The following is a 25,264-nucleotide window of genomic DNA, read 5'->3' as shown; positions in this document are numbered from 1 at the left end:
AGATGTTCGCCATGCGATTCACCAGGAAAACGCTTGAACCTTTAGTCCGTAACCAGCAGCTCACCTTTTTGACAAATATACGTCGAGGGGGCCCATTCTTGACCAAACCTAGTGCCAACTTGACACTGCCTAGTAGTTTGCTGGCAGACCACCAGTGAAAGATTTGTGCAGCTTTCAATCCTTAGAGCCCCCCCTTCCAATTAGAAGTTGTCCAGCAGACGCGCACGAAATACGCTGTATTTCTCAATCGTAGTTTGTACAGCAAGGTTTACGCGCAGACGCGGAGACTGAGGGTGCAACAACAAAAAAGTATATCGCCACCATCACTACCGTTCGATTTTGAATCTTGCGGTTTAGTCGGCGGCTCCTATGCTCCAAGCCTAGCTCGGCTGTCTATGGTCCATAGACTATAGATCATATGTCACTAGGTCATAAGCCTGCGGTAGGCGCTCATATAGAGCGTCACTTAGTTGGAAAAACATAATATATTACTGTATTGTCCCACTTAAATTACGTGGTGCACATAGATTATCGAATATGAGCCAATCCCGATCAAGTTCTCCATACCAAAAGCGAGGATCGCGAAGTGAGCAGGATGTCGGGCTGGGTGAGCGCGTGGCTGCAGGGCAAGAGCGAGGGTGACGAGGAGAGCAAAGCGGAGGGCGGCGGCTTCCAAGCGGGGGGCAACACGCTCTCAGACGGAGCGGCGCCAGCGTCGGCCGACGAAATTCGGCGCAAGCGGCTTCAGAAGCTGCAGGAAGCGCAACTCCAGGCTCAAGAATCAATTCCAGCCAATCAGAGCGCTGGAAACGATAATGGTGACGTCGTTATGACCAATCAGGAAGTGTCGTCTCCCCAAGCAGACAAGAAGCAGCGTGTCGATCTCCCTGCTGTTACAGGTAAAGAGTCCAAAAAGCCCAAAAAGCAGGGCACGCAGCCCCAAGTTTACGTCAACGACATGCTGCAGCGCGTGCTGCACGTGACGCTGAATCGCGCCACTAACAGTAGCGAATTGCTGTTTTTACCGCAGTTTGCTGCCTCGGACGAGGGTGAAACTCAGCTTTTAACGCCTTCTAACGTCAGTGAAGTGCTCTACTCGCGGGTCATTATGAATCCCGCAGATCTGCCGGGAGGTGCACAGCATCCTTTGGCTGCGGTGGCCTATCTGGAGCAGGTTTTCTATCGATGCAGAGACGAGATGCAGAAGCTACAGTCCTCGTTTCTGAGGCTGCCGGAGGACAAGAAACAGGAGGTGCACGAGTGTTTGGTCAGCATTCGGGACATGTGCGTCAACTATAGTGCCACGGCACTGACGGATCCAGAGATCTTCCCTTTCGAAGCGGGGACGATCAACAGTGACGCACTGGAGAAAATTGTGCGGCTGCAGGGTAATCCACAGACACCAGAGTTTGTGGATGGCGTGGTGGTCGGACTCGAGGCAAGTGGTGCGACGCTCGAGGCGTTTGCACCGATTTTCCAGAAATTGTTGGCGGAGTTGTTCCTAATCAACCCGCCGTCGCTCATGTCCAACTTCTACAACAACATGTACGTGCTGACGGTACTGTGTCGCAACAAGGCGCTGGCGACGGCGTTCACGCAGATTCCTGGGTTTTTGTTAACCCCGGGCCCGCCCATGACGGGTCGTCGTCTGCAGGATGCCACTGCGCTAGGCTTGTTGCTGCGCTTTAGCTGTGGCCAGGACCCGGCGATCACGCAAATGTTCACGAACATCACGAAGCGCACTAAGAATGACGTGGATAGCTCTATCCTGACGATTCGAAACAAGCTGGACAGTGTGCAGACCACAGTCTCCGATATTGTGACCTTGTTGCTGAAGGCCGGTGGCCCAGCTCGCGAACAGGTACTAGCATGGCTGGACCAAGCGATGCAAGTTAACGCCGAACGCGCAAAGGAGAACCCAGATGCGACCATCACAGCCACAAACGGTATGTTTGTTAATCTGACGATGGTACTGCTTCGGTTGTGTGGCCCATTCCTGGCTGCGAAGTCGAAAAAGGCCCAATTGGTTAAAACGGAATATTTGGCTACGCAAAACCCTCTGTTCCCTTTTGACGAGACAAGGCTGGTCGGCACTAGCTCGGATAGTGCACCCTTGCAGCAAGATGATCGCTCGTCTGCGAATACGTCAGACTTCAACTTCATCACGCGCTGCTACTTTATCACAGCTCGGGCGATGCACCTCGGACCCGTTGGAATTATGGGCCAGTACATGCGCCAGCTTCGCCAGCTGTCCTACTTCCAGAGTCGCATGAATGCCCCGAACGCAGACCCTCGCCTCCGAGCACACTTCGACCAAATGGCTGCGGCAAAGATAATCATGGATGCCGAGTTACTGCACCCGGATTTCTTGCACGAGACGATCCGCTTCTCGCTTCTTACTTGCGCAGTTGTAAACTCTGCATGCACCGGAGCTGATGTATATGACGAGAACTGGTCGTTTGAGCTGCCTCTACCGGCACCTGACACAAAGCAACCCACCGTCCTCAAGTTCATTCCAGAGCATTTAGTGGATGACTTGTGCACGACACTCAAATTTATCGCACGATTGCAACCGAAGGCGCTGAATGCGTTCGAACTCGACGAACTCCTGAAAATGATCATCATCTTCCTATCCAGCCCGGGTTACGTGCATAGCCCTCACTTACGTGCCAAAATGAGCGAAGTACTGTTCCATATCTTCTTGCCTTCAGAGGAGTCAGAGGAACGCGAGACTGCTGGGACTGCCTTCGGTGTTGAACTGCTGATGACGAACCAGTTGGCGCAGCGGCATCTTGCGCCATGTTTACTGGGGCTTTATGGAGATGTCGAGCACACGGGGTTCTATGAGAAGCTTGAACACCGCTACAACATTGCCTGTCTGCTCAAGTATTTGTGGAAACTGGACGGCCACAAGCCTGCATTCCTTCGCATCGCCGAGGACCGAGAAAACTTCGTGAAGTTTGCTCACGGACTGATGAACCACATCAACGGACTGGTAACCGACGCACTCATTGCACTACCGGAAATTAAGCTGCTGCAGGAAGAAATGCAAGACGTCGCGCGCTGGATGGCTCTCGATGAAACTGTGCGCGAGCAAAAGCAGAGTCTGTTGTCTGATAAGGAGCGCACAGTCACGTCCAGTCTGCAGTTGGCCAACGAGACTATCCACATGATGTCTTACCTGACGTCTGAGATCCAGGAGCCTTTCGTGAAGATGCCGGAACTGGAGGATCGCCTCGTAAGCATGCTGAACAGCGTGCTCGTGAAACTCGCCGGCCCGCGTGGGTTGGAGCTCAAGGTGAACAACCCCGAGCAGTACAAGTTCCGTCCCAAGGTGATGCTGAAGGAGATCGTGCAGACTCTGCTGCACTTCGCCCACTACCCGAGCTTCCAGGAGGCGGTGGCCACAAATGGCTTTTATGACGGTCAGGTGTTCCGTAAATGTGCCCAGATTGTAGCCCGCACTCAGCTCCTGGAACCGACCGACGTCCTCAAGTTCGAGGCATTTGTCGTCGACGTCGTAAAGGCCGCGGAGGGCGCTGCCAACCTCGAGGAGACTCTGGGCGATATCCCAGACGAGTTCTTGGACCCCTTGGTGTGCACCTTGATGAAAGACCCCGTCCTGCTTCCCAGTGGCTACTCAATGGATCGGTCGTGCATTACGCAGCATTTGCTGAACGACCAGAGCGACCCATTCACGCGCGTGCCGCTGACCATGGATCAATTGCAACCGAACACGGACCTCAAGGCGAAGATCGAGCAGTGGATTCAAGGACAACAGCAAAAGCATAAGGAGGCCGCAAAGTAGAGCAGATGGTACTGGTCTAGTAAAGACCGAACATTATTACTACTTTAGTACTATTGTAGTAAATAAGTTCTATTTCGACTTTTCGCTAAATTCTAAAAATCACCCGGGCAATGCTGGCCCGACGAGGAGCGCCTGCACTGCATGGGGGCGGTGTGCGGCGCTGCTTGTCGGTTGTTGGGTGTTCAAAGCTGGTCGAGCAGAGCGAGGGAAACGAGGCAGATCCCTGGTCGTCTCGTCTTCATACGACAAAATCCCAGCGAGATATGGAGATGTTGGGCGAACGGTTGGCTCGAGGGCGGCAGCGGGGAGACGTCGTGTTCCTGCGCGGGTGAGAGGCGCTAAGCTGCCGCTGCAATGAGGAATGACGCTGACTGGGGCTGATTCTGTGGTTTGGGTGCAGAGATTTGGGCTGTGGGAAGACTTGTCTGGCCAGGGGATTCGTCCGCGCGCACACGAAGCTGGAGGAGCTGGCGGTGACGTCACCGACATATTTGCTCGTGAACACGTACGACGAGGCGACCGATCTTCCGGTGGTGTACCACGTGGACCTGTACCGGTTAGATGCGGTTACGGGGCAGGATGCAACTGCTCTGGGCCTAGCAGAAGCGTTCGAGAAAGGTGGGGACAGGAGGAAGAGGGAGCGGGAGAATGGGGACTCATCACTGGTTGCATTGTGGTAGGGATCACGCTGGTGGAGTGGCCCGAGCGCTTTGATGAAGAGAGCATGCCGACAGAGAGACTGGACGTTGAGATTTCGTACGATGAAAACGATGCTGAGATTCGACACGTCGAGTTCAAGCCCTTTGGCGAGCGATGGACGAAGCAGTTTCCTCCACGCAAGTAAATACGAGGGGTTTTGCACACATGCAACATTTAAACCACCATGGTGAATGGAGTGCGGACGCTGCTGTAGTCTTTGAATTTGACTATTTTCTCTTTTGTCCCGAAGGCTTCTATCCTGTTGTAGCTGTCACGGTACTGGAAGATAGAGAAGTTCCGTGACTCATGGACAAAAGCAGCCGTCGAATTTCATCAGCACTCGCAGTCGGCGTGGAGCGGAAGCTCTCCTTTTGCTGAGCCAGGAAACACCTGAAATCATGGCGCGAAATGACACCGGAGCGCGTAGAGCACGTCGAAGAGGCGACCGTTGCGTACGATATTTCACTTCGGCAGTCGTCATTATCCCCGTCATCGTGGTCATCTCCCACGATTACGACTGACGGCGCTTCTTGCAGGAAGCGCAGTTCCTGCTCGACGCGACTGAGCCGCTGCCTCTGAAGGCGCTCTGTTTTCGTCTGCTGGATGACGTTGCTCTTCGCTGATTGACTGCTATCACCAGGAGTGAGGAAGGCATCATCGGTAAGATTATCTTGCTCGTCAATGGCAAACAACGGGTACGAGCAACTTTTGGATGCAATGAGCTCGTCAATGGCTTCCTTTTCGGAATCCGCCATTGTGAACTCGTTGCATTCCTGGAAAACAGCACCTGTTTCTGCGTTGTTGCTTTCTCCAGCAGTAGAATCTTCACTGGTTTTGCTACCAGCAGGAGGAATGACCTCATCGGAAAGCAGTTTCTCCAGTCGATCCTCCTCGTCTTTGGTCATGTTCGCTTTCATTCCGTTGGCTACCACTTGTTTGTTTCGCTCAACGAAGTTGTTGCTCCTCTTAGCGCAATTTGCTATGGTCCATTCCTGGGTAACATCGCTGGAGCTCGATTGACTACTGCTCGCGCTGCTTCGGCTGGTATTATTTCCACTCGAAGCGATTGCTATGGACTTTGCTTGGGTCACAAACGTTCGACTTGCAGAGCTGGCAGTGCTAGTTCTACTGTTGATATCTTGCGTCGTGGTCGGCAGAGAGGGGGTCTTCGCCCGCTTTTGCTTCCTCGGGACAATGCTAGAGTACAAGTTTTTCCCAAGTTTCTCTTCCAGGATTGTGTCTAACTGACGAATGTGGGCCATCTTGAGCGCGATTTTTGCTGCCAAGCCACCGTTGCCATCGGGATCGTCGTCTCCATCCTCGAGAATACCCTGCAATTATTATAAGCAAATCATCAGCTCCCGAATAAATGACTCACACCTGCAAGAACTTACAAACGCTTGCTGCTTGGACAATCCGGATTCTATGAGCACACGCGACCAACTCTGGCGAGTAGCTTTTCCGTCCTGAGCCTTTTCGTTTTCCTCTCGAACATCCTTTTGCGTCATAAGTGACACAATTTGTCGATAGTTCCGAGGGAATTGAACAAGATGTTCTCCATCTTCGTCCCTGCGCGAACCGAGTGAGTCCACGTACGTCTCGAGCTCTTCTCGAATACGCTGGCGGTTGGCCTCGTCATCGAGCAACCGTGCACGATCGGCAAGCAATTCTCTGTATTCCCCATCTTCGTCTATGTCGTCGTTGGCAGAGTTCTGTAGGCCGTGATTTTCATCTTGGTTCCGCAAATTCTCTGCTACAAGATTGTCACCACGGATATCCGCCAAAATGGGCCCATGAACGTCATCTATGGAGCGATTTTCTTCAGGTGGTTGGTCTTGTCCTTCTTCATCTCCTTCTGACTCGAGTGAGACAGTAGTGGTGTTTGGAACGGAAGTGCCCCCTCTCGCGTCGTTACTGTCACTGCCATTAAGTAGCTCTAACGAGGGACTTGAGGTATCTGAAGGTGCCAGTGTTGACTGGAAATGAAAAATCGTTGTAGCTGGGATACTAGAAGGTACCGCTTTTTCGAGCGAAGCAAGCCGCGGTGTGGATTGCTCGTCGTTCACATCGAAAGCGACAACGTTCGCCTCTCTAACTGGAGCGAATTGCTTGATGGAGCTCACAGAGCGCAGCTGTGGAGGTGAGTTGGGCAACTGTATCAAGATCGAAGGAGATTGCACTATCAATTGTTGTGAGCTGTGCCAGTCTCGTTCTACGTTCTGACCAGGCGTTGGAAGAAGCCGCTGGATGCGCGGTTTCTGTTAAAAAATAATACGACAGAGCTGTAAGAATTGCTGTTGAATACACCTTTAGCGTGGAAAGAAGCAAGCTTACTGGTGTGGTATTCGGGCGACGTGGATTGCTGAGGTCGCTGTACTGACTTCCGTCTCGATGGTCGCCTGTGCTAAACTGAAGCGAGCGACTAACCCTCGACGGTCGACATTGCGAGTGTGAGGCGGGGCGCCTTCCTTCGGATCGAGGCCGCTGCATATTCACTGTTGTATCAGGAAGACTGAAGCGAAGTGCCGGTATTCCTGGTGCTGTCGCGGAGTTTCACGATTATCCACAAATACCGCGAGACTGTTTGATTTTCGCAAGCTCTTCGTTCACGTAGACATAAGCCGAGTGTTTCTAGTTTACTACAAGCCACGGCAATACGAAGAACTGCTTTTGAATTATGGCATTAAACCTTTCGGCTACGTATCGATTTGAAAGCATTGCCTTTCATCGTACTTAATCGAATCGCTCGTACTTAGCCCGTCATTAGTTTGAAGTGCCATTCTCGCCCCACAAAATTTATATAATCTATCGGCCATGGGCGAGCGGCTGCACTCGACGGTGCGACTCAACCAGTTCACGCTGCAGTTCGAGGACGCGGCGCTGGAGCGCGCCTACCAGGCCACGCTGCACCTTCGCAAGAAGGCTCTGTGGCTGCGCTCGCTGCTGCCGGCGGCCGCGTCTCAGCTGCTCTTCGCGCTGGCCGACGGGCTGGATCACCCAGTGGATAACCTGCTCGTGACGCTGCCGGCCAGGGTTTTTCTGGCGGTGGGTTTTAAATGTTATTTTTTACTAAAGAAAATATAAAATGTACGAGGCCATAATGAATGTTTTTGTGATTATATTGGTTTAGATGATGCAAATGGCCATGTTCCTGCTGGTACAATGGGACCTGGTGCGCGCGGAAGAGCAGACGATGCTGCTGGTGGCGGTGGCTAGTGGGATCCCCACGCTGCTGCTGCATGCGCTGCAGAAAACAAGTCTCTGCCAATGGGTACATCTTTTTGTTGTATTTTTTGGACGTTTTAGAGAGCAGATCTTGATGGTTGCTATTCGTTTGTAGGACGCGCTGTTTGTGACTTTTGGACTGTCGTTCTACACTATCCCCAAGATCACACCGCTGGGCTACGTGTCGTCGTTTTACGGCAGTTGGGCCACTGCGGTGGTGTATTCGGCGCTCACTTTTGTGGTTCGACCGCCCACAAGAACAGCGGAGAGCGTGCTAGGGGTCTCGTTCTTGGTGCCCATGGTCTGGGTCTTCAACACTATCGCCTACTACTCAGAGTATAACGCACGAGAGCGGTTTGCTCTTCGACGAAGATTGCGGCGTGAAAGCATCACGTTGGCAGTGTCGTGCACCTCTGCGGGAGGTGAGCCTTTGTTGCAAGGCGGAGAAGAGGATGGCTGGCTGCTGCTGCAGACATTATCTCTGCGCGGTCTGATGGCCGCAAACACGAATAGCACGGCGTCTTTCGTCGTTGCTGTGATACTTTGGGGGGCTTTTACGCTGGGTGGCTGGGCGTCACTTCCTGACGCATTAAAGTTCGTGGACGAAGCCACAGGGTGGGCTTGGTTCAGTCATTGTGCAGGAGTGACTGTGTTCCTTTTGGTTATGACGAGGAGACTTCGATGGCTGCTGGTGGTGCCGGTGGTCGGTGCGTTTCTTCTGTGGGTGATGTCGCTAGCTATGCCGGCATCGTGGATTATTTTCTCGGCTCATAGTATGGGGTACGGTCTTCTGCTGGCTTCCGTCGTGATTGCGATGGGTGTTTTTGGCTGGTTTGTATGCGCATGGAGAGAGCTCGTGTCCTTCTTGACGCGGTCGTGTTTCCTGTATCCTCAGCTTCAGACTGGTATGGAAAGGGAGTATCCGCTGCTGGTGCGGATCGTATCCGAGTACACGGCAGGCTTTGACCCCGAAATCTTGTCTGCACGCGTGCGGACGGAGACGGCGATCGAGTCGATAGTGGCACAGGATGCAAGTGCAAGTACCTCACCCCAACAGGAGGAGGTGACGGATAATCCGTCGTCGAAACCGTCTCCCGCTGCTAAGCAACCGAAAGGAAAACCCAAGAACGCATCACCAAACAAGAGTATTGAGAAGGCTGAAGCTTCCGCGTCTGTCCCACGTAAAGTGTCAGATGTTGTCCCTAGCGATGTCACTGACGCAAACGTGAAGGCGAGTATTGTGACTACGAAAGAGTGCGAGGTGTCCGATGCTATCGCGATCTCAGATCGAAGGATGGTGTCTGTCTTGCCGTCATTCAAGCCTGGAAAGTGTTTCTTCTGCTCCAAGAATGACGCAGAGCATTTTGTTCCAGCCTGCGGCATGTGGGGCAAGTGGACTCACTGGCGAATGAACCAGCAACACAACTTGAATAACGCGTCCATTGTTTCCTCATCGCCAGGAGCATCGAAGGGCTCCGTTGCTGTATCAATGTGCACTTCGTACTACGATCTTCAGAATGACAAGTCTCAACTCGAGGAGCAGCTTCAAGCTGTGAAAAGCGACAACTTAGGTCTCGCCAAGACTCTTGCCGCTTCCGAAGAACGTGAACAGAAACTTGTGCTTGAGACCATTCGTCTTCAAGCAGATATCCATGTTCTGGAGGAAAAGCAAGCTGCGGAATTGCGACGTCAGGAGACGCAGCTTCAAACAAAGATGGAGGCTGTTCAGAAGGAGGCGAATCGAGCGGCACACGATCGTAAACGTGAAACGAAGAAGTCGGAAGTTGCTCACTCTTCAGCTCTCCAGAGACGAGTTGATACCAGCGAACGACTGGCTAATGATGCGAATGCCCGTGCACAGCGTGCCGAAGAAGACTCGACGGCATTGCGCGAAAGCCTTCTTCAAATGGAGAAAGAAATGGATGAATGGAAAGGAAAAGTGAAGGAATTGAGAAGCCAGCTAGCGAGCATTGAGCTCCGGCAGCAGCCAAGCCATTCTCAGAGCAGAATGTCTCCGCTTTTTGAGCCTTCCTCGCTGGAATTTTCGTTCTCTAGTGGTGGGTCGTCGCTCGATTCCTCACCCGTGGGGGTTCTTCAGACGTTGCAGCCGTCTGGACGGCTGCCATATGCGCAGTCGTTGGAGATCGAAGGCCTGCGAGAGTCCAGCAGACACTCTGAAAACGACGTGGATTATTCGAAGCGCTGGAGGCTTCTACAGACTACAAAGCTCAGCAAACCCAACGACTCCCCATGAGTCTGGGTGGATGAGTTTGGCGCCTTCGTGAATTGATTTATTGCGATGCGGTCTCACTACCAATACACGCCATGAAATGACCTACATTAATGAATGTTGCCAACTTGATTGCGCTACTCGGCGAAGATCGACAGGGCCTTTGTCCGCACAGCGTTTCACTTTTCTCATGTCCGCGACTTCAGTTCCTAGGCTCGGAGAGGGACTTCGACAGCGTCTTCAAAATCGGCTTCCCTCCCCTGAGATCGCCTTCAGTTTCGAGAACTGGAACGTTATTTTATTCAGGAGAGCGTCGAGCTTGTCGACCCCGTCATCGCTCTCTCTTCATCACCCTCTGGCGACTCACTTGGTTTGTTGCTGCTTTTGAGGTAGCGGCGCGTGATGTCTCCACCACTGGAAAGTTGTTCACGATTCGAGTTCTGCTCCAGGTTTGCGCTGCTGTTGGAGCATACGACGGCGACCAGCAGAATTGAGAAGACACTTTTGAGCGTGTCTGGTTGCCGTTCTGCGCGTTAGCAGCACCATCGCGAAATGAGCAAGCGAGTCCGTCCCAGCACATTTGCTCGGACTGTACAGGCCGCGGAGGAAGGTCTAGCACATGGGATCTGCAGATAAGGGGCACCTATAGGTCTCTGCTGGAAGACAGGTAGACCTCCCAGTCCATGAGAGTTCTTCTCGTAACCGCAGGTGGCGAAGCAGAGCCATGCTCGGTATCTACGATTCCGCAGTCTGTTGACATGGACAATCACGGCTGTCACGGCTACTGTGCTTCAGCCGACTTACACTTTACGGTGACAAGACATGAAATACATTGAGTGGGTGGGCACCGCCATGCACGTATGGTCAATGACCTCAAAAAGCCTCAACCTTCATCTCACCTCAGAAGTAGCCGAGAGGTGGCGCTTCCACGCTGCCGTTGCTGTCGAGCTCACGGTAGTACTGCTTCAGGAGGTCCGAGTAGCAGCGCAGTGAATGTGCGGTGTACACCTGGAGGTTGTGAGGATATCTTACGGAGCTGGCAAGTCTGCGGAGCTCGTCAAGCGCTGCCAGCTCGTCTGCGGGGAGGTACCGCAAGTAGTACGGTGGTTCGCGGCGAAGCTCTTGATCCAGCAGCTCGACTTCGTGACAAGGTTTGCCACCGGGAAGTCCCTCGTTCACGCTTGTGGTCGCCGCTGCATTTGAATCTTCTGTTGTGTGGCGACTCAACTTTCGGAAGGCCACTGCGCGACTGCGAGCCGCGACTTGATCATTTTGGAACCTGCGGTTGCCGTCGCGGGCGTGGCGGCGCTCTTGAGCAATGACCACAGCTAGGCAGGCGTCAAACGCACGCCAAAGCGCTTGCTCTGTCCGAAGGACATTAAGATCGGCCGCTGTCATGCTGGGATTGCATGGATGCTGACTGCCGCTGTGGTGGTTTTTGTGTCTACCATGGTGACTGCGGCCGTCCTCTTCTTCATCCGAGTCGTCATCGTGGCTTCGACTGAGTTCGAGAGTCGAGATGGCGCATCGACCGACAAGTAGGTGGTCCATGGCCGAGTCCAGGACGAAGCGGTTTGCTCGTACGACTCGGTACACAAGCAAGTGGTGGTACTTGATGCGCACATCGGCGTTCCAGTGGAGGAACAGGATCATGTGCCGCTGGACGAGCGCCTTCAGAATACTCTGCCTCAAGTCGCCTTCAAAGTAGTCCATGCGATTGTACAAGAACAGCAAGGTGCTGGCGAGAATCTCGCAGTTTTCACTCGAGAGCATGAAGCGCATGCCGATGGCGAACGTTTGGCCTCTGAAGCCAGGCGGCAAGCGATACACCATCATGCCGCTGCCACGCCGTCGATCAGCACCTCCAATCTGGGTCAGCATCGCGGTGGCACTGAACCATTCCTCGAAACGGGTTAAGCACACTTCGACGCTGCGGGCGTGAAGGACGTTGGTGCATTCGTACATGGCCAGCACGCAGGTCTCCAGCAGTTGGTTGTTGCGCAAGATCTGGACCACGTTGTCCAGAACGGTTCGAATCGCGCGAATGGAGTCCAACTCGAACGGAAGGCGCTCCTCTTCCTGGCTTCCCGGCTCAATTTCGATGGACGAGGATGGCAGAGGACCAGAAGTGTCGCGCACGTAGAGCCACTTTGCCCAGCAGGCCTCTTTCAACAGCAGCAGCGACACACGAATGAGCAGCGTGTATCCTGGCAGGCAGGTCCAGACCACGTCGCTCCCCAGAGCCGTGTTCGCCGCATGAAGGCACACAAAGCCCATGAATTTGGAGAAAAATTCCCCGTCGTGACTCAGTTTCTGCAACCAGCCATCGCGAGCCGATTCATTCATCCGGAAGATGTCCGTGTCAGGGTATGGCCCCAGGTATGGCGAAAACCGCGACCATTTGAACAGCGTTGGGTTCTGTGTCACGAACTCCTCCTCATCGCTGCGAAGGGCGGAAGCAGAGACGATGCCCGCTGCGGTAGCGGAAAAGTGCTGGGTATGGTACCGACTGGAAACTTTTGCCGTGCAGGTTCCGTCACCGTTTGTCTCCTCGCTCAGCCCGTAGCCACCATAGTCCGCCCACCGCAGGAGGGATCCAGCAAATGTGTTGCCGTTCCAAGGCCTCGAAGACGACGGACGCCGTTGAGACGGAGTATCCGATGCTGGTGCACCAGGGCTGTCTTCCGACAAGTCCTCCACGCGGGAGTCGTGGGCTTGCAGGTTAATCCACTGCTTTTCGCGGTAACCTCCGAAAACTTGCTCCAGCATCACGTTCTGTAGCACTGGTACGCGGAAGTAGCACACTGCAAACACGCGCGCGTAGAACCTCGTTTCCACCAGTGAAATGTACGGCCGCTTTTTAAGCTTCGCAGCCTCTAGGTTCTCCACGGCGTACTTGAATGTGGCGATCAACAAGCAGCGGTACAGATACAGGTCTCGCTCGCCGTCTGCTCCGTCCTCACCATTGCCGAGATTCTGGTTCGCATATGCGTTTACGTTCTCGGAGTTTGCCGTCGCACTCGATCCGCTGTTGTCCCGCTCATCGTCGCCGAAATCCATCCCATTCATCGACGCAGTAGGCGAATTGGCGAGCCACCCCATTCCTGCGTTATTGGCCGTGTGTCCAGGGGCTTTTGGAGTCTTGGCTCGGGTAGGCACGGCATCTTCCGTGTCTGAGGCATTGGTTGGCAGGTGAAACTCCACGCGCTCCATGATGATCCCGATGAGCTGAAAGTACAAGTTGCGCGTCCCCGTTGACAACATCGCTTTCTCGTCATTGAGCTGGGCGACGAGGAATTTCCAGCACAGAAGAAGTCCTCGTCGACACTGCCGGAACAACTTGCGGCGTTGGTTCCAGCTGTACGATGCTGCAGCAGGGCAAAGTACACAACTCAGTCAGTGATCTTCTCAAAAGCAAGTGCACGCCCGAGCGAGTCGCTTACCACTACCACCAGAATCCCTGCCCGAGTAAAACTGTCGGACTTGCTGCTGGTTCTCGCGCCCAGCCATTTGCTGCAGCAGTGCCAGAAGATCCTCCATACTCTTCGCTCCAGTGCTGGCAGTATGTTTTGTCGGTGGGTTCGTCGTCGCAGTGGTGCACGTGGTGCATTCTGCAACGAGCTTGGGGATCTTCGTGAGAAGCGCAGCCCAGTCGATATCGCCGCCCTTCGTGAATACTTCCACTGCTGGGGCCGCTGTGTTTGTTGTCGTAGCTCCTGTCAGAGATCCAGAGGTCTCGAGACGCGACTCCAGCTCGGCAGTAGTCAAATTCCGAGAGGTAGACGCGTGGAAGGCAACGGATGAGGAGGAGCCGTAGGGACCGCTTACGAATACAGCGCCATTCACCGATGGTAACGTGGTGACAGACGCATTTGCCGAGCCTGATGAAGAGCTCGAGTGTTTACCACCCAGAGACTTGAAAAACCGTTTGAACTTGTTCACCATGACTGAGGCCGATACCAACTCTCGACGCAGAGAGCTCTTGCTGCTTCAAGGCTAATCGGGAACTGTCGCTGGCTAGCGAGTGCCACATGAAACGCGGTCACAAGTGTTTCTATTATTCTCGCGAGCCCGGCACACAAACGCACAAGTTTTGGGTTCTTCTGCGATTTTCCTTCTACACACTGTACATATGACGACTATGGAGACTAGTTTCATGCAAATACTTCTCTGAACCGTACACTGCAGGCGTTACAGGTTCATGCTCGAAAAAGCAAGCAAGTCGGGTGCTGGATGGTTCTTGCTGCGTTGGACTACTGGCACACACGTTTGCTATTGGTAGTGTGGAGCTTTGTGAGCGCGTCGAGTTTCTCCAATGAGCAGCAGCAGCCCCGACCAGAATGGTGCGCGTAATTGCATAGGCAGAGGCCCTGGCCAAGAACATTTGGTGCGAAGTCCTGCTGACCAGCAGCCAGACATATTCAGAGTGTGACTGTCGACGAGCGTGTGTTTTTTTCACCGACTGATGCGTGAGTTTGCGAACCTTGCGACGGTTTGCGATAAGTACTTTCGACGCTCTGTTTGCCGAGCACTTCTTCTACTGAGCTAGCAAGTTCCGAGAGCTGCAGCCAAAATCGTACACTTTCACTTTTGTTGGATCCATCGCCGCATCTTTCAGCCACGCCTGAGCAGGAGCTTGCCCTTCGCTTGGCCCAGCTCCTCCAATCGGCTCCAGATCTTGGCCTCCGCGTCGTCGTGCACGGCACACGTGTTGGGCAGCACCCCATCGACGGCGACAGCCGGCGCGTTGCCCGCCGTCCAGCAGGATACTTCACGGGTTTAGATGGATTTTGAAATTGGTAAACTAGAAAGTATGAGGAATTTGAGGAACAACATGCACTCCTGGCGCCGCTGCTGCCTCGATGCTACATGTATCCGGCTGCTTTACTCCGTAGCCGCCAGAGTTGAGAGAAAACGCTCTAGCGCATTGCTAGTCTCACTAAAATGTATTGACGTTATCTAAACTCATCGCGTAAAGTGCAAACTTGTCTTCAGGGTGCCGTCTTGTCGCCACTTGTGGTCTTCTACCACCTGGCTGCCAGCTTCAGCCGAAAATCACTGATAAGCTCGAGTCTAGCGCGGCTAGTTCCTCCAATGCGGTCTGCAGTCGCTCTGGAGATAGCGTGCACGGGCTCGCTGTCGCTGCTGTTAGAACTGCGTCCACCTGAAGTAGCAGGCGATGAGGCTGGCCGGCCCGATCGCGGAGAAACCTCCGGCCACGACGATTGCTGTAGCTGCACCATCACCCAAGCCTCTGCCAGGAATTTGTTCTGGGTGTGCAGGTTCAACTCGCAGAGCGCCAGTTGCTTCTCCATCTCCTGCTTCTCTTGGACCACGGTCAGCAGCCTCTGCTCGAAGCTGTTCCTGTCGACCACAGCCACTGCCGCCCTGTTCATCAGCTTCGTGTAGAGCTTCCTGCTCTTGCGTTGCTGCGCGGCGTCGGCCTGTCTCTCGATCCTGCGCTGCTGCTCGAGCTCCGCGTTCTTCTGCTCGAGCTCGGCCGCGTGCTGCTCCAGCCCCGAGTACTCGTTCTGCGTGTGCGCCTCGCGGTGCGCCATGGTCGTCGTCAGAAATGCCGGTTGCTGTTCGCTGCGGACCCACGCGCCTTCTGGTAAGAGTGATGGTCACCCTTCAACTGGATCCTCACTCACTCACAGTGGAAAGCCAACGAGGCCAAATGCAGCATACACGTCAAGACCGCGATGGCGGCGGCAGTAACTACCGCGTACCGTTACCGCCCACTGATGCCGACAGCGTCAGCGTTGAAGAAGACTTGTACGTTCGCCTCGAGCTCGCGATACGAGCAGAGCAACTGAGTGCCCGTCAAGGTCACGAGAGGGACATGGAGGTGGAGTACCTGAGAGATGTCGCCAAGGCACGAAACACCCAGCTTCTGGAGGCAGAAGCCGCTCAGGTGCGAAACACGGAGACGAACCTGCAAGATTCTGAGCAGACGGTGGACACCAAGAGAGTGGAAATGGTGGAGCTTTGGCAGATAGACCAGTGTGCAGCGCATTTGTCCTCATTGCAGTCTCAAGTGGAGGCAATGAAGGCTGACAAGAAGAAGATGGAGAGCGCGGCGGCAGCTTTGGAGAGCGACTACCAGGCGGACATCCAGGAGTCATCGGCAGCGACCAAGGAGCTGTTGAGACGTGACGCAGAGATCGACGCATTGAAAATCAAGCGAGACATGATCAAGGAGGAGGCGACTGCGTGGAAGACTCGGTGGTGGACCCTGACGTCCGTGGCGCGGCTACAAATCCAACGCCTGAAACGCTCCCACCAAGAGCTGCTGAATCTGCACACCTCGTTGACCAGCACGTAAGTAGCGATCACGCCAAAGTGTGTTGACATTGTCTTCCTTACCAGTGACGTTAAGTCAGAGGCTGCTGCAGTCACCTCGAACACCCCACCTCAATAACCTGTCCGTCGTAGTGCAGACTCAAATCCTAGTGAAGCACGTATCTCCATCCTCATCATTTAAACAGTAAATGTATCATTTTCGAGTCTTTTCTAGCGTCTGTGCCACGCCAAGTCCACCGTGAATTCCCCGTCGGAATGGCATTCACGGCGTCATCTCCTGCGTCAACCGACGCCGCTGGTATCCCAAGACGAGCTGCCGTGCATCAACAGATCTTCGCGTGGACACGGACGACAAGGTGCGGTTCGACCACAAATGCTCGACCGAGCACGCTTTGGCGGTCGCCAAGTAGTCGGCGGGACCGAGTGGCATATCGCACAGGTCGCGGAAGGAAAAGCGGCACACACCCGCTTTCAGTGCGTGCACCACGCCATCACCACGCGGTAGTCCGTGGTCCAGTCTTCCAGTGACTCGACGTTGCGCCGTTCTCCAAACAGATAGATGAACGGCACGAACAGTTCTCGCTGCAGTTCGCTCGTTCTTGTACAAGTGGCCACTGGCTAGTCTGTTGGACGTGGCAGCCATGGCGAAGTCTCGAGCCAGCAATACCGAGACGAGCCTCCTCTAGATGAGCGCATCCGCCACACCCGTCGCCTGGAACTCGTCGAGGCACAGCAGTCAGCTGCCCTGCAGTAGCTTGTCGGCAATGAGCGGGATGAGGTCCCCTCAGAAGCCTTGTCGATGCAGCTCGTGCATCTGCGTGTGAGCGTCCAGCATGGACTTGTGGAAGCGCGTCTTCCGACCTGGTAGCGTCGACAGTCGTGTACAGCACCTGCAGCAGATTTCCAACGCGAAGTACCATCTCGTCCTCGCCAAGGTGTCGCTGGGGTTTTAGTCCACTGCTGACATTGACAACGCGAGCATGAGGACTCTGCATGGATACCCATACGCAGTATTAGGTCGCCACTGTGGAAAGATGCAACGTGCGCAGACTTGGTCTCGCTCGACTGGTGCTGAAGAAACTCGGCGCTCGTGATGGTGGCTAGACGAAGGGCCTTGTCCACAACGCGCAGTGCTCCATCCCGCACAATGAAGTGAAGATCACGCCTTTAGTGAAGATCACGCCTTTAATGTAGATCACGCCTTTAATCGTCAGTAGATGGCTCAGATACTGGACCAGCGCAGATACTTTGCTGCCGTACGTTGGCATTTGCTCATGTTCTCATCTTGGCGGACCACTTCCGAGCCAACAAGTGCCGCCCGCCCAGCTGCCTGTTTGTATGGTAAAACCTCGTTGGGATCATATACGGTACAGATCTGGTATTGGATCAGACTAACTTACTCTGACAGTGATCAGTAGGTCAAACCAGCATGATGCAGTAGAATAGTAGGGTAAGCCGACGTGTATTAATCTCTCCCGGTAAGATCTTGTTATCACTAAGCTATCTGTTTCTTCGTGAATACTTTATCCGGCCAAGGCTTCTCCTTTTAAAGCTCTTGCTTGGCTTCTCCGTCCTCCTCATCCGACGAGCTGTCCGACGGCAGCTCGATAACCGCAGGCGCGTCGTCGTCCGAGTCATCGAGGATGTCAATCGGTAGATCAACGGGTACGGGCAGCTGAATACGTTCGTGTGTAGGACGTCGCGCGCGCCCGCGTGGAACGTCGGCCAAACGCTGAATGTATTCAGCTGAAAGTGTCTTGATGACACCCACGAAAGTCGCCTTACTAGGGCGAGGCTTCGGAAAACGGTCGTTGAGCTCGCGATTAAACCTCTCTAGAGGGTTGTTCGTGCGCGCTACGAGCTCGTTGTTCAGGCCGGCCACGTTCCACACGCTCACGTCGTACTGCTCCAGCCATGTCCGTTGAAAATAACCCCAAAATCCTCGCCATTTAGCTTTAGAGTACGCAATCCCAGCGACGTCGCAGCGCTGTCGGATCTCGCGCTTAACCCACTTGATGCATCGCTCAATCAGGCTGTGGTCAACCACCGTTAGCATGTCGAGGACCCTACGGGTCATCGCAATGCCGCATTCTTCCTCCGGGATCAGGAACCGCTTCATCGCACGCCTGAGCGCCTGCTTCAGGTGAAACAGACACCCAATAACGATTGCGTTGGGGAACTGATTCTGCACGGCACCAATTATGGCGCTCTCGAAGTCGCACACGACTTCCGCCGGCTCAAGATATTGGTCAGTGCTTTGCACGACGAAATGCACCATGTCCCAGAATGAATCGCCACTGCGAGAAGTGCTCAATACATAGTAGACAGGCACATATAGTCCGGAGCCTCGGTCGTGCACCATAAAGATGACACACTGCTTGTACCCAGGGGGTACACAGCGAAATGTACCATCGACAAAAATGGTAGTCCCGTTGTAGCGAAGTAGGTTGATGAGGGAGGGGTGTGCCCAGCCAATGAGTCGGGTAGGCTTGCTGAGGTTCACGCGGTTCACCGTGACGTAATGAAACTGGAAGAAGGAGACAGCTTCGTTCAGTGCCGTTGAAAGTGGCGGAATTTCAATGGCCCCGTGCACGTTTCCGCTAAAGTGCTGGCTCCTTGCTTGGTACACACGGTGAAGCACTTGAGGGTCAGATAGCCCGCGGACGACATGCTCGTTGTCAGCTCCGTAAAACTCGCTCCGGACAGCTTCCCATATGCGACATGCAGGGAGCACGACTCGTTCGACGGCCAGGGTGTAGACTCTGTCTTTCATAGCGCTGGAGACGTCGACGAGACTCGTGCCAGCAGCATCGACATTGCGGCAAGTGTGGGGGCGGCCGGCGGTGTACCCCATGGTGGCAATGAAGAACGCCATCGTGCCGGGACAGCCCTGGCGCCAATGGCTGCAGCGGTAGGAGATTTTCCTGGAGGATGCCCAAGAACGTGTGTACTTATAGCCGCGGAAGTAGCACGTGCTGACCTCTTGCCGCACTGAACCCCTTGTACGGCCGGGTATGGCGCTGCCCAGAGGGCCGACGTTGCCTGGAGGTCCTACAGTGCCCAGGAGAGAATGCGCTGGCGTCTGCTTGTTACCAAATGAACCCTCCCCGACACAAGCGCTTCGCCGGCCAAGGCTCCACGTTGCCTACGTGCTACCGTGCATTTTCAGATCTCAAAGCCGATCCGCGCAAAAATGTCATATGTTCCAAAAGCAGATCTGTACCGTATATGACCCCTTCTGGAGGTTATCGTTTGTAAAGCATTCGAAAACCGGCTTTAATGTCTCCACCCATGTCGAAAAACTTGCTCAGCCCGTATCCTTCGATGTCCTCGAAGCATTGATCCACTTTGGCGTACGTATTCTACCAGATAGTCTTGCAGATTCCTGCTGTGTTTCTGGCTGTAGCGACCAAGCGCAAAAAAGAAGTGGATGCGATGGAGGCTGCGACCTGCTGTCGGTTCAAGTGGTAGCTTTCACCACGAAACAGGTATTACCCTTGACGCGTGCAGGTACGGGGATATCTGTAGCTCCATCCTGCTTGCCACTACGCTCGCGGTCAAGTATCCGACCAGAGATGCCGGCGTGCACACAACTCTGGCGAGCAGCTTTTTACTGCTCTACCCACAGCATTTCCGACAGTCGATCCCTATCGGTCGTTGCCAGCGACCCGTTGGTGCCTCCTCCTGAACGACAGTGTCAGCAGCGCCCTCCTTTCCTCCAGCAGCCAACAAGTCGACGCGTCATAGAGCGAACACATCATACTCGCTCTGTTTCGCAGCCAGCATAGCAACAACTCCTTCGGGGGCAACTTGACAGGGTGTACCGTTCGTCCACCTTGATCTCGTCCGTGATGGCTCGCTGCCTCACCTGCGCACAATAGAGATCCCGGTTGGAGTCGGCAACGCAGGGTCGTGCGACAGCAGTCACAGGCGCCTACACCCCAATCGCTGGTTGTTCGCGCACATGGACTCATTCCGCCCTGCTGTAATCAGCTACACAGTGTGAGCCCAGACCCAGCACCACGTCGATCTCTCTGTCCTCGACGAGCTGGTCCACCTCGAGCTTCCACTGCGTTAGCAGATGCGATACCGGCATGGGCTCTTCGGTGGCAGGAACAGTACCTCGAAACTGGACATCCTTCTGCACGCGCGTGCCGGCCGTCGAAGACCCCACGAACACTCCGGTAGTGAAAATGTACTGCGCGTGGAAGAGTCCGAGAGCATCGGCCGCGGACTTGATCATCTCCTGCTGGATCTGTGTGAGGCTGCTGCCGTTGGGCATCTCGATGTCCCGTATGATGCCCAGCGCGTAGTCGTAGTACTGAACGATGCTGCTTAGGACCGTGAGTCCTCGATGTAGTCCTCGTCCACCTCGCACTGGCAGTTGTTCTCGTGCAGAAGTCCTGTGCGATCCATTTTTTTGGAGATGAGTTAGGTCAAAAGCAAGAAGTCGATTTGCATTTTTGGGCTTCTTAAATGATATTCCAGCTTTTCCCATTCCAATCATAATATGAAGTATTTTTTTTATATTTTGGATTGCGTTGGGAACTGTATCCGTCTGTGGAGTGAACAGCTCAGGATATCGCAGCCTAGGAGATCATCTATCACTTGTGTCGAGCATTCGTACGACAGTTTGACGACAGTGCTATCTAGGCGATATCATTGGTCAAAAATATCCGGCAAGTGCGCCAAAACTGACACTGAGTGCTCAAGTAAGTGCATTTATGCTTGGCGTCCTCTCTTCCTCTGTCTAGATGCTACATTGTTGCTCTGTTCGTGTTCTGTCTCCCTAACTAGACGAAGCATTGTGGTGATCTTGAGTTGTGTTATCCGACGAGAGCGACGAGAAGAGCTAATCGGCAGACCGTTCATCCCAGCAATACGCAGCATCGCTGCTTGCTGTTCAGTCATAGAGGTAGGTGGTTGGGCTCCAGTCTTGCGCTCAATTGCTGCAGAAATGTGCTGCATCATAATTCGCCACTCTGAATAGGTATGCCGCTTCCTCCTCGTAGATAGGTCACCTGTGCCTGCTCCTCCCTAGTTGCGCTCAGCTTCGATGCGCTTCAGATCGGCGAAAAATGTTTTCATGTCATCAATGTAGGCGACAGAGTGACAATTTCTTCTGCCGGAAGATGTCTTTAATAGCACTTCGATAGCCGCTGAGGGTTGTAACCTTGAGAGCTTTTTCAGTGCCGTTCATCTTAGCTAGCAAAAAGGCCCCAAAATCTTTCGGCGTAAATACATTGACGTCAATTCCACCGTTAGAGTCTAAGTACCTCGCCGAATCCGTCTTAGTCGCATGATCCATGCAGTAATGCCGCGGCGATAGCTGCGGTAAGCCGTTTGAGTCCTGGAGGTTGTACATGCGCGGCGAACGTTCTCTGCGTTGAGAGACTCGGTGGGTGGAGTTGAGGAGCTCGGAGTAGCACCATTGCTTCTCGCAATAATGGTGGGGCCATAGGGGGAGGACGATAGCACAGAACGGGATGGGGTATGGGGACATGCTGGGGGCTGAGGGCTGATGGCTGGGAACTGGAGACTATGTGAGGTGCTCTGAGCAATTCTAGCCAATGATATAGCCCAGTCTATCGTACGACGAGTTGTCGTACGAAATGCACATCAAAAAAATTGTTGGCAAGAAAATAGGACACATACTAAAACCTAGTGTAAATCTCGATGATAATTCCCATTGATGGCAAAACGTAAGACACGGCAGCTCTCAAAAGGCAAGATATGTCGTACGAAAGCGCATGAATCATGCTTGACATCGTCTCATTTATAGCGTACCGGTACCTACACACTTCGAACTTCGTATCGGGACCACGTAATAATTGCGTTTACGCGGTGGCCGCGTAGTTTGATGCTTACGGGGTTAGTAGGGGCCTAGCTTTTAGGTTTTCCCACTCACTCTGAATTTAACCTCGTTGGGGCGCCCAAGTCACCGACCCAGGATGCATCTTAACTTCCTGCTCGTAGTTGTGCTCGTGTTCACTACCAATTGCTATGGACTGAGCATGAAGAAAACCGATGACAACAGCCGTGCCCAGGTTCACTCCATTCGCCACGGTGACCACGTAAGCCTCGGGCAGTCCGAGGAAAGAGCTCATCACGCGGAATTATCAACAATTCGCTTCCGGGATCTACAGAGCGTCGAGGCCACGAGTGCTGCGAAGCCCATGAACGACGTCCAAAGTGAAGAGAGAGGCCCAAATACCAGCGTGCTGAAGACACTATCACAGAAGAACAGGAACTCCGTTTTTAGTCGTTTCAAAGGACTATTGGGAAAGAATCCAACCAAGCTCACCCAAAAGAATGTCGAGAACATCAAGGAGAACAGCAAACTCAAAGGGCTACTGAGCAAAAACCCGTCGACGCTCAGCAAAAAGAGTGCTGGCAGGCTTGGGGGGTATTTGGCCAAGAATGGCTTGACGCAGATCTATTCACGTGCTGTGATTGCACTGTTTGGAGCAGGTGCATTGGCAGCTTTGATCTATGTTCTGTATATGAGCATCAGTGCTGCTGTAAACTCATCGAACTAAGGAAATACATGTTGGCCGACTCGACTCTTCGAGTTGCTACCCTTCGCGTGCCAGAAGAGCTACATGTTGTTGAAAGGGGGAACGATACGCTTGGGGTGGTCTTATGCCCTACTTGTTTTTTTGCAGACTGATTCATCTTCCTTACCTACTCCGCAGCGAGCGAGTGGCCCACTGCCGATGTCGTTTCAAAAACCTCCGTCTTGGTTTTGAGCGCAGCAATCCGCTGCTAACCGACTCCACTACGAGGGCACGGATGCTCTGCTAGGAAAGGAGACTCGGCGAATAGAAAAGAAGTACAGTCTCGTAATTATTTCCCGGGAAACTGATGTTGTCTGGTGGCAAAGAACCATCATTCGGGTTTTACATGTGCAAGAAGACCATCAAAATATGCGTTTCGGTGTTTTCGACATGCGTAGTCACACGACCATGGACGCCGTAATGTCGTTTGAGTTGCTATCGTTTAGCGGGTTTGGCACTACAGAAACCAGCGAGCTGACAGCAACCTCAGCGAGCTGCAGCTGGCGAGTGTTTACTCGAACATGCGCCAGTTTATCGCTCTTTGACGGGCCAAGTTGTGCACGAAGCTGGTGTGGCAGCACACCCGTCGCGTGGGTTGAGCTGACTGCACACGCCGGCATCACGAACACGCGACAAGCGATAGCCTGCAGCGCAGACCACTTAGCGCCGTCGCAAAACCAGAACTGTAGCGGGGATTTCTTGCGCTCTTTCAGCTTGCGGAACTCGACTGAGTCCACCTTGGCCGTCTTCTGGTGCAAAGCAGTCTTCTGGTAGTCCTTGTATTGTGTGTATAGTACTTCCTTGTTCGTCTCCGAGAGAGGGGCGCCGTTGACCCCAACCGAAGACAACAGCAACTGCTCCACCTGGGACTTTTTGTCGACTGAGAAATCCTCGCCGAGCAGCACTGGGTCCAATAGGTAAGCCAGTTCGTGTGCGGTTCCAAGCACAGCCTCCTGTTGATGCCCAACTAGCGTTCGCAGTACGGACTTTTCTTCAGGTAGCAGCAACGCACTCGATGTAAACTCGGTGGAGAGTTTCGAAAATGAAGAGTACACCTCTGACAATGGCAGCGGCGATGAATTGGAACTCCCCTGAAATGCTGATAGAAGTTCGTGGAGAGGACGTACCACATCCAGATACTTACGCAGCTTTTCCGAGAACTTTGGGCTGCGTACGAACTCGAGAAGCTGCTTATGCAGAATGGTTATACTATCTCCACTCGAGAAAAACTTATTTTCCAGTCCTTCCACGTCCAGAAACGCCTCGGCTTGTAGGACAGCTGAGAAAGCATCTTCGACCGTTAATCGGCGCCTCACAGTCACGTGTGCTGTGTTCTCTGTGTTCGCAGCGGTCTCGGGAAAATAAGTCAGAGGTTCGCTGTCTGGCACAAAATACACGAGGTCCTTGCACTGCAACGCAAACTGCTGCAGGTCTCGGCAGAATGGCGTCGCCTCACCTCCTTCCGGTTGAACGAAAAGCTGCCGAACAATCGTGAGCAAAGCATCTCGCATGCATCCATGGAAGTACATGGCTGGGAACTGCGTCTCCAGCAACTGCCGCACTTGTCGACTCTCCGGAGAAGAGCAGGGCATCACACACCCAGCAACCGGACACGACAATTTCTCCACCACACGCGCTACATCTCGTGCTGCCCAATCCACATGTGCGACCTCATCACTAGGAACTTCAACCGACTCCAAATACATTGGGAACTTTTCCGAACTCGCCAAGCTCGCCATATAGTTCATCACCAGACCGCCTTCCGAGTTCGCAGGAGCCTTTTCGTACGACAGAGAAGCCGGCACCAGTCCACTCTTGAAAAACCCATCCACCCGAGTTCTCACACTATCATAGCACCGATCCAGCACCTCCGTCATCAACTTTTCCTTGTCCGGCAAAGCAAAATCTCCACCGCACACTTGAAAAGCCTGTGCCAAGAACGGAAACTCGAGTTTCTCATCTACGAAATTGTCCGGGGACATGGTCGTGAACAAGTGCATGGCCACGTGTTCCTCGATCTTCTTGAAATTCAGCTTCTCCATCGATTTCACTCCGTTGTTTCCTGTATTTGGCATCATGGGCATCTGCATCACGGCGGGCTGGATGCTCTTGAACGTCTGAGTCGGGGTCTGGGTCGGAATTGGGCCCTGGAAAATGGGTATATTTGCGCCTCGGTTCAGTACCAAATGTTGCTGTCGTCTTGTGACTTCGGCCAGGTACCACTCCGGGACGTCCATGGGCGGCAGCGATTCCATAAATTGTAGGAATTGGGCACATTTCATCAAATGGGTGCGCGCCTGGCCCCATTTCTTGTGGTGGTGCACCAGTTGCTGGCAGTGGCGACACGTGGCCGACGGCTGCTTCTGCGGCTCTGTGACGGTCGTGAAGAAGGCCCAGGAACGCGACGGAGGACGCCCGCGAGGCCGACGAGCAGCCTCCATT

General features: G+C 53.7%; 10 protein-coding genes across 10 annotated transcripts; 5 read left to right on the top strand and 5 right to left on the bottom strand.

Annotated features, from left to right (window-relative positions):
- Positions 1-595: 595 nt before the first annotated feature.
- KRP23_2690 (putative ubiquitin conjugation factor E4) lies at positions 596-3,808 on the top strand (the record flags this gene model as incomplete). Its single annotated transcript, XM_067887456.1, has 1 exon — positions 596-3,808. The coding sequence occupies one exon, from the start codon at positions 596-598 to the stop codon at positions 3,806-3,808; it is 3,213 nt and encodes a 1,070-aa protein (XP_067750041.1).
- Positions 3,809-4,071: 263 nt separating this feature from the next.
- KRP23_2689 (tRNA threonylcarbamoyladenosine biosynthesis protein TsaE) lies at positions 4,072-4,652 on the top strand (the record flags this gene model as incomplete). The annotated part of the gene is made up of 3 exons (XM_067887455.1): positions 4,072-4,136; positions 4,209-4,426; positions 4,489-4,652. The coding sequence occupies 3 exons, from the start codon at positions 4,072-4,074 to the stop codon at positions 4,650-4,652; spliced, it is 447 nt and encodes a 148-aa protein (XP_067750040.1).
- A 109-nt stretch (positions 4,653-4,761) lies between these two features.
- Positions 4,762-6,015, bottom strand: KRP23_2688 (uncharacterized protein; the record flags this gene model as incomplete). The annotated part of the gene is made up of 2 exons (XM_067887454.1): positions 4,762-5,838; positions 5,902-6,015. The coding sequence occupies 2 exons, from the start codon at positions 6,013-6,015 to the stop codon at positions 4,762-4,764; spliced, it is 1,191 nt and encodes a 396-aa protein (XP_067750039.1).
- Positions 6,016-7,321: 1,306 nt separating this feature from the next.
- On the top strand, positions 7,322-9,986 carry KRP23_2687 (uncharacterized protein; the record flags this gene model as incomplete). Its single annotated transcript, XM_067887453.1, has 3 exons — positions 7,322-7,552; positions 7,638-7,778; positions 7,848-9,986. 3 exons carry the CDS (start codon positions 7,322-7,324, stop codon positions 9,984-9,986), a joined length of 2,511 nt encoding a protein of 836 aa, XP_067750038.1.
- Positions 9,987-10,862: 876 nt separating this feature from the next.
- KRP23_2686 (uncharacterized protein) lies at positions 10,863-13,907 on the bottom strand (the record flags this gene model as incomplete). Its single annotated transcript, XM_067887452.1, has 2 exons — positions 10,863-13,330; positions 13,406-13,907. The coding sequence occupies 2 exons, from the start codon at positions 13,905-13,907 to the stop codon at positions 10,863-10,865; spliced, it is 2,970 nt and encodes a 989-aa protein (XP_067750037.1).
- Positions 13,908-14,986: 1,079 nt separating this feature from the next.
- Positions 14,987-15,520, bottom strand: KRP23_2685 (uncharacterized protein; the record flags this gene model as incomplete). The annotated part of the gene is made up of 1 exon (XM_067887451.1): positions 14,987-15,520. The coding sequence occupies one exon, from the start codon at positions 15,518-15,520 to the stop codon at positions 14,987-14,989; it is 534 nt and encodes a 177-aa protein (XP_067750036.1).
- Positions 15,521-15,639: 119 nt separating this feature from the next.
- Positions 15,640-16,287, top strand: KRP23_2684 (uncharacterized protein; the record flags this gene model as incomplete). The annotated part of the gene is made up of 1 exon (XM_067887450.1): positions 15,640-16,287. The coding sequence occupies one exon, from the start codon at positions 15,640-15,642 to the stop codon at positions 16,285-16,287; it is 648 nt and encodes a 215-aa protein (XP_067750035.1).
- A 3,948-nt stretch (positions 16,288-20,235) lies between these two features.
- Positions 20,236-20,547, bottom strand: KRP23_2683 (uncharacterized protein; the record flags this gene model as incomplete). The annotated part of the gene is made up of 1 exon (XM_067887449.1): positions 20,236-20,547. One exon carries the CDS (start codon positions 20,545-20,547, stop codon positions 20,236-20,238), a length of 312 nt encoding a protein of 103 aa, XP_067750034.1.
- A 1,669-nt stretch (positions 20,548-22,216) lies between these two features.
- Positions 22,217-22,804, top strand: KRP23_2682 (uncharacterized protein; the record flags this gene model as incomplete). Its single annotated transcript, XM_067887448.1, has 1 exon — positions 22,217-22,804. One exon carries the CDS (start codon positions 22,217-22,219, stop codon positions 22,802-22,804), a length of 588 nt encoding a protein of 195 aa, XP_067750033.1.
- Positions 22,805-23,220: 416 nt separating this feature from the next.
- KRP23_2681 (uncharacterized protein) lies at positions 23,221-25,263 on the bottom strand (the record flags this gene model as incomplete). The annotated part of the gene is made up of 1 exon (XM_067887446.1): positions 23,221-25,263. One exon carries the CDS (start codon positions 25,261-25,263, stop codon positions 23,221-23,223), a length of 2,043 nt encoding a protein of 680 aa, XP_067750032.1.
- Between the last annotated feature and the right edge of the window lies 1 nt (position 25,264).

The sequence above is a fragment of the Phytophthora ramorum genome, assembly GCF_020800215.1.
Source record: "Phytophthora ramorum isolate Pr-102 chromosome Unknown Phyram_PR-102_s0002, whole genome shotgun sequence".
Lineage (NCBI taxonomy): Eukaryota > Oomycota > Peronosporomycetes > Peronosporales > Peronosporaceae > Phytophthora > Phytophthora ramorum.
The sequence above is the reverse complement of the archived record's forward strand: the minus strand, read 5'-3'. Positions and strand labels throughout refer to the sequence as shown.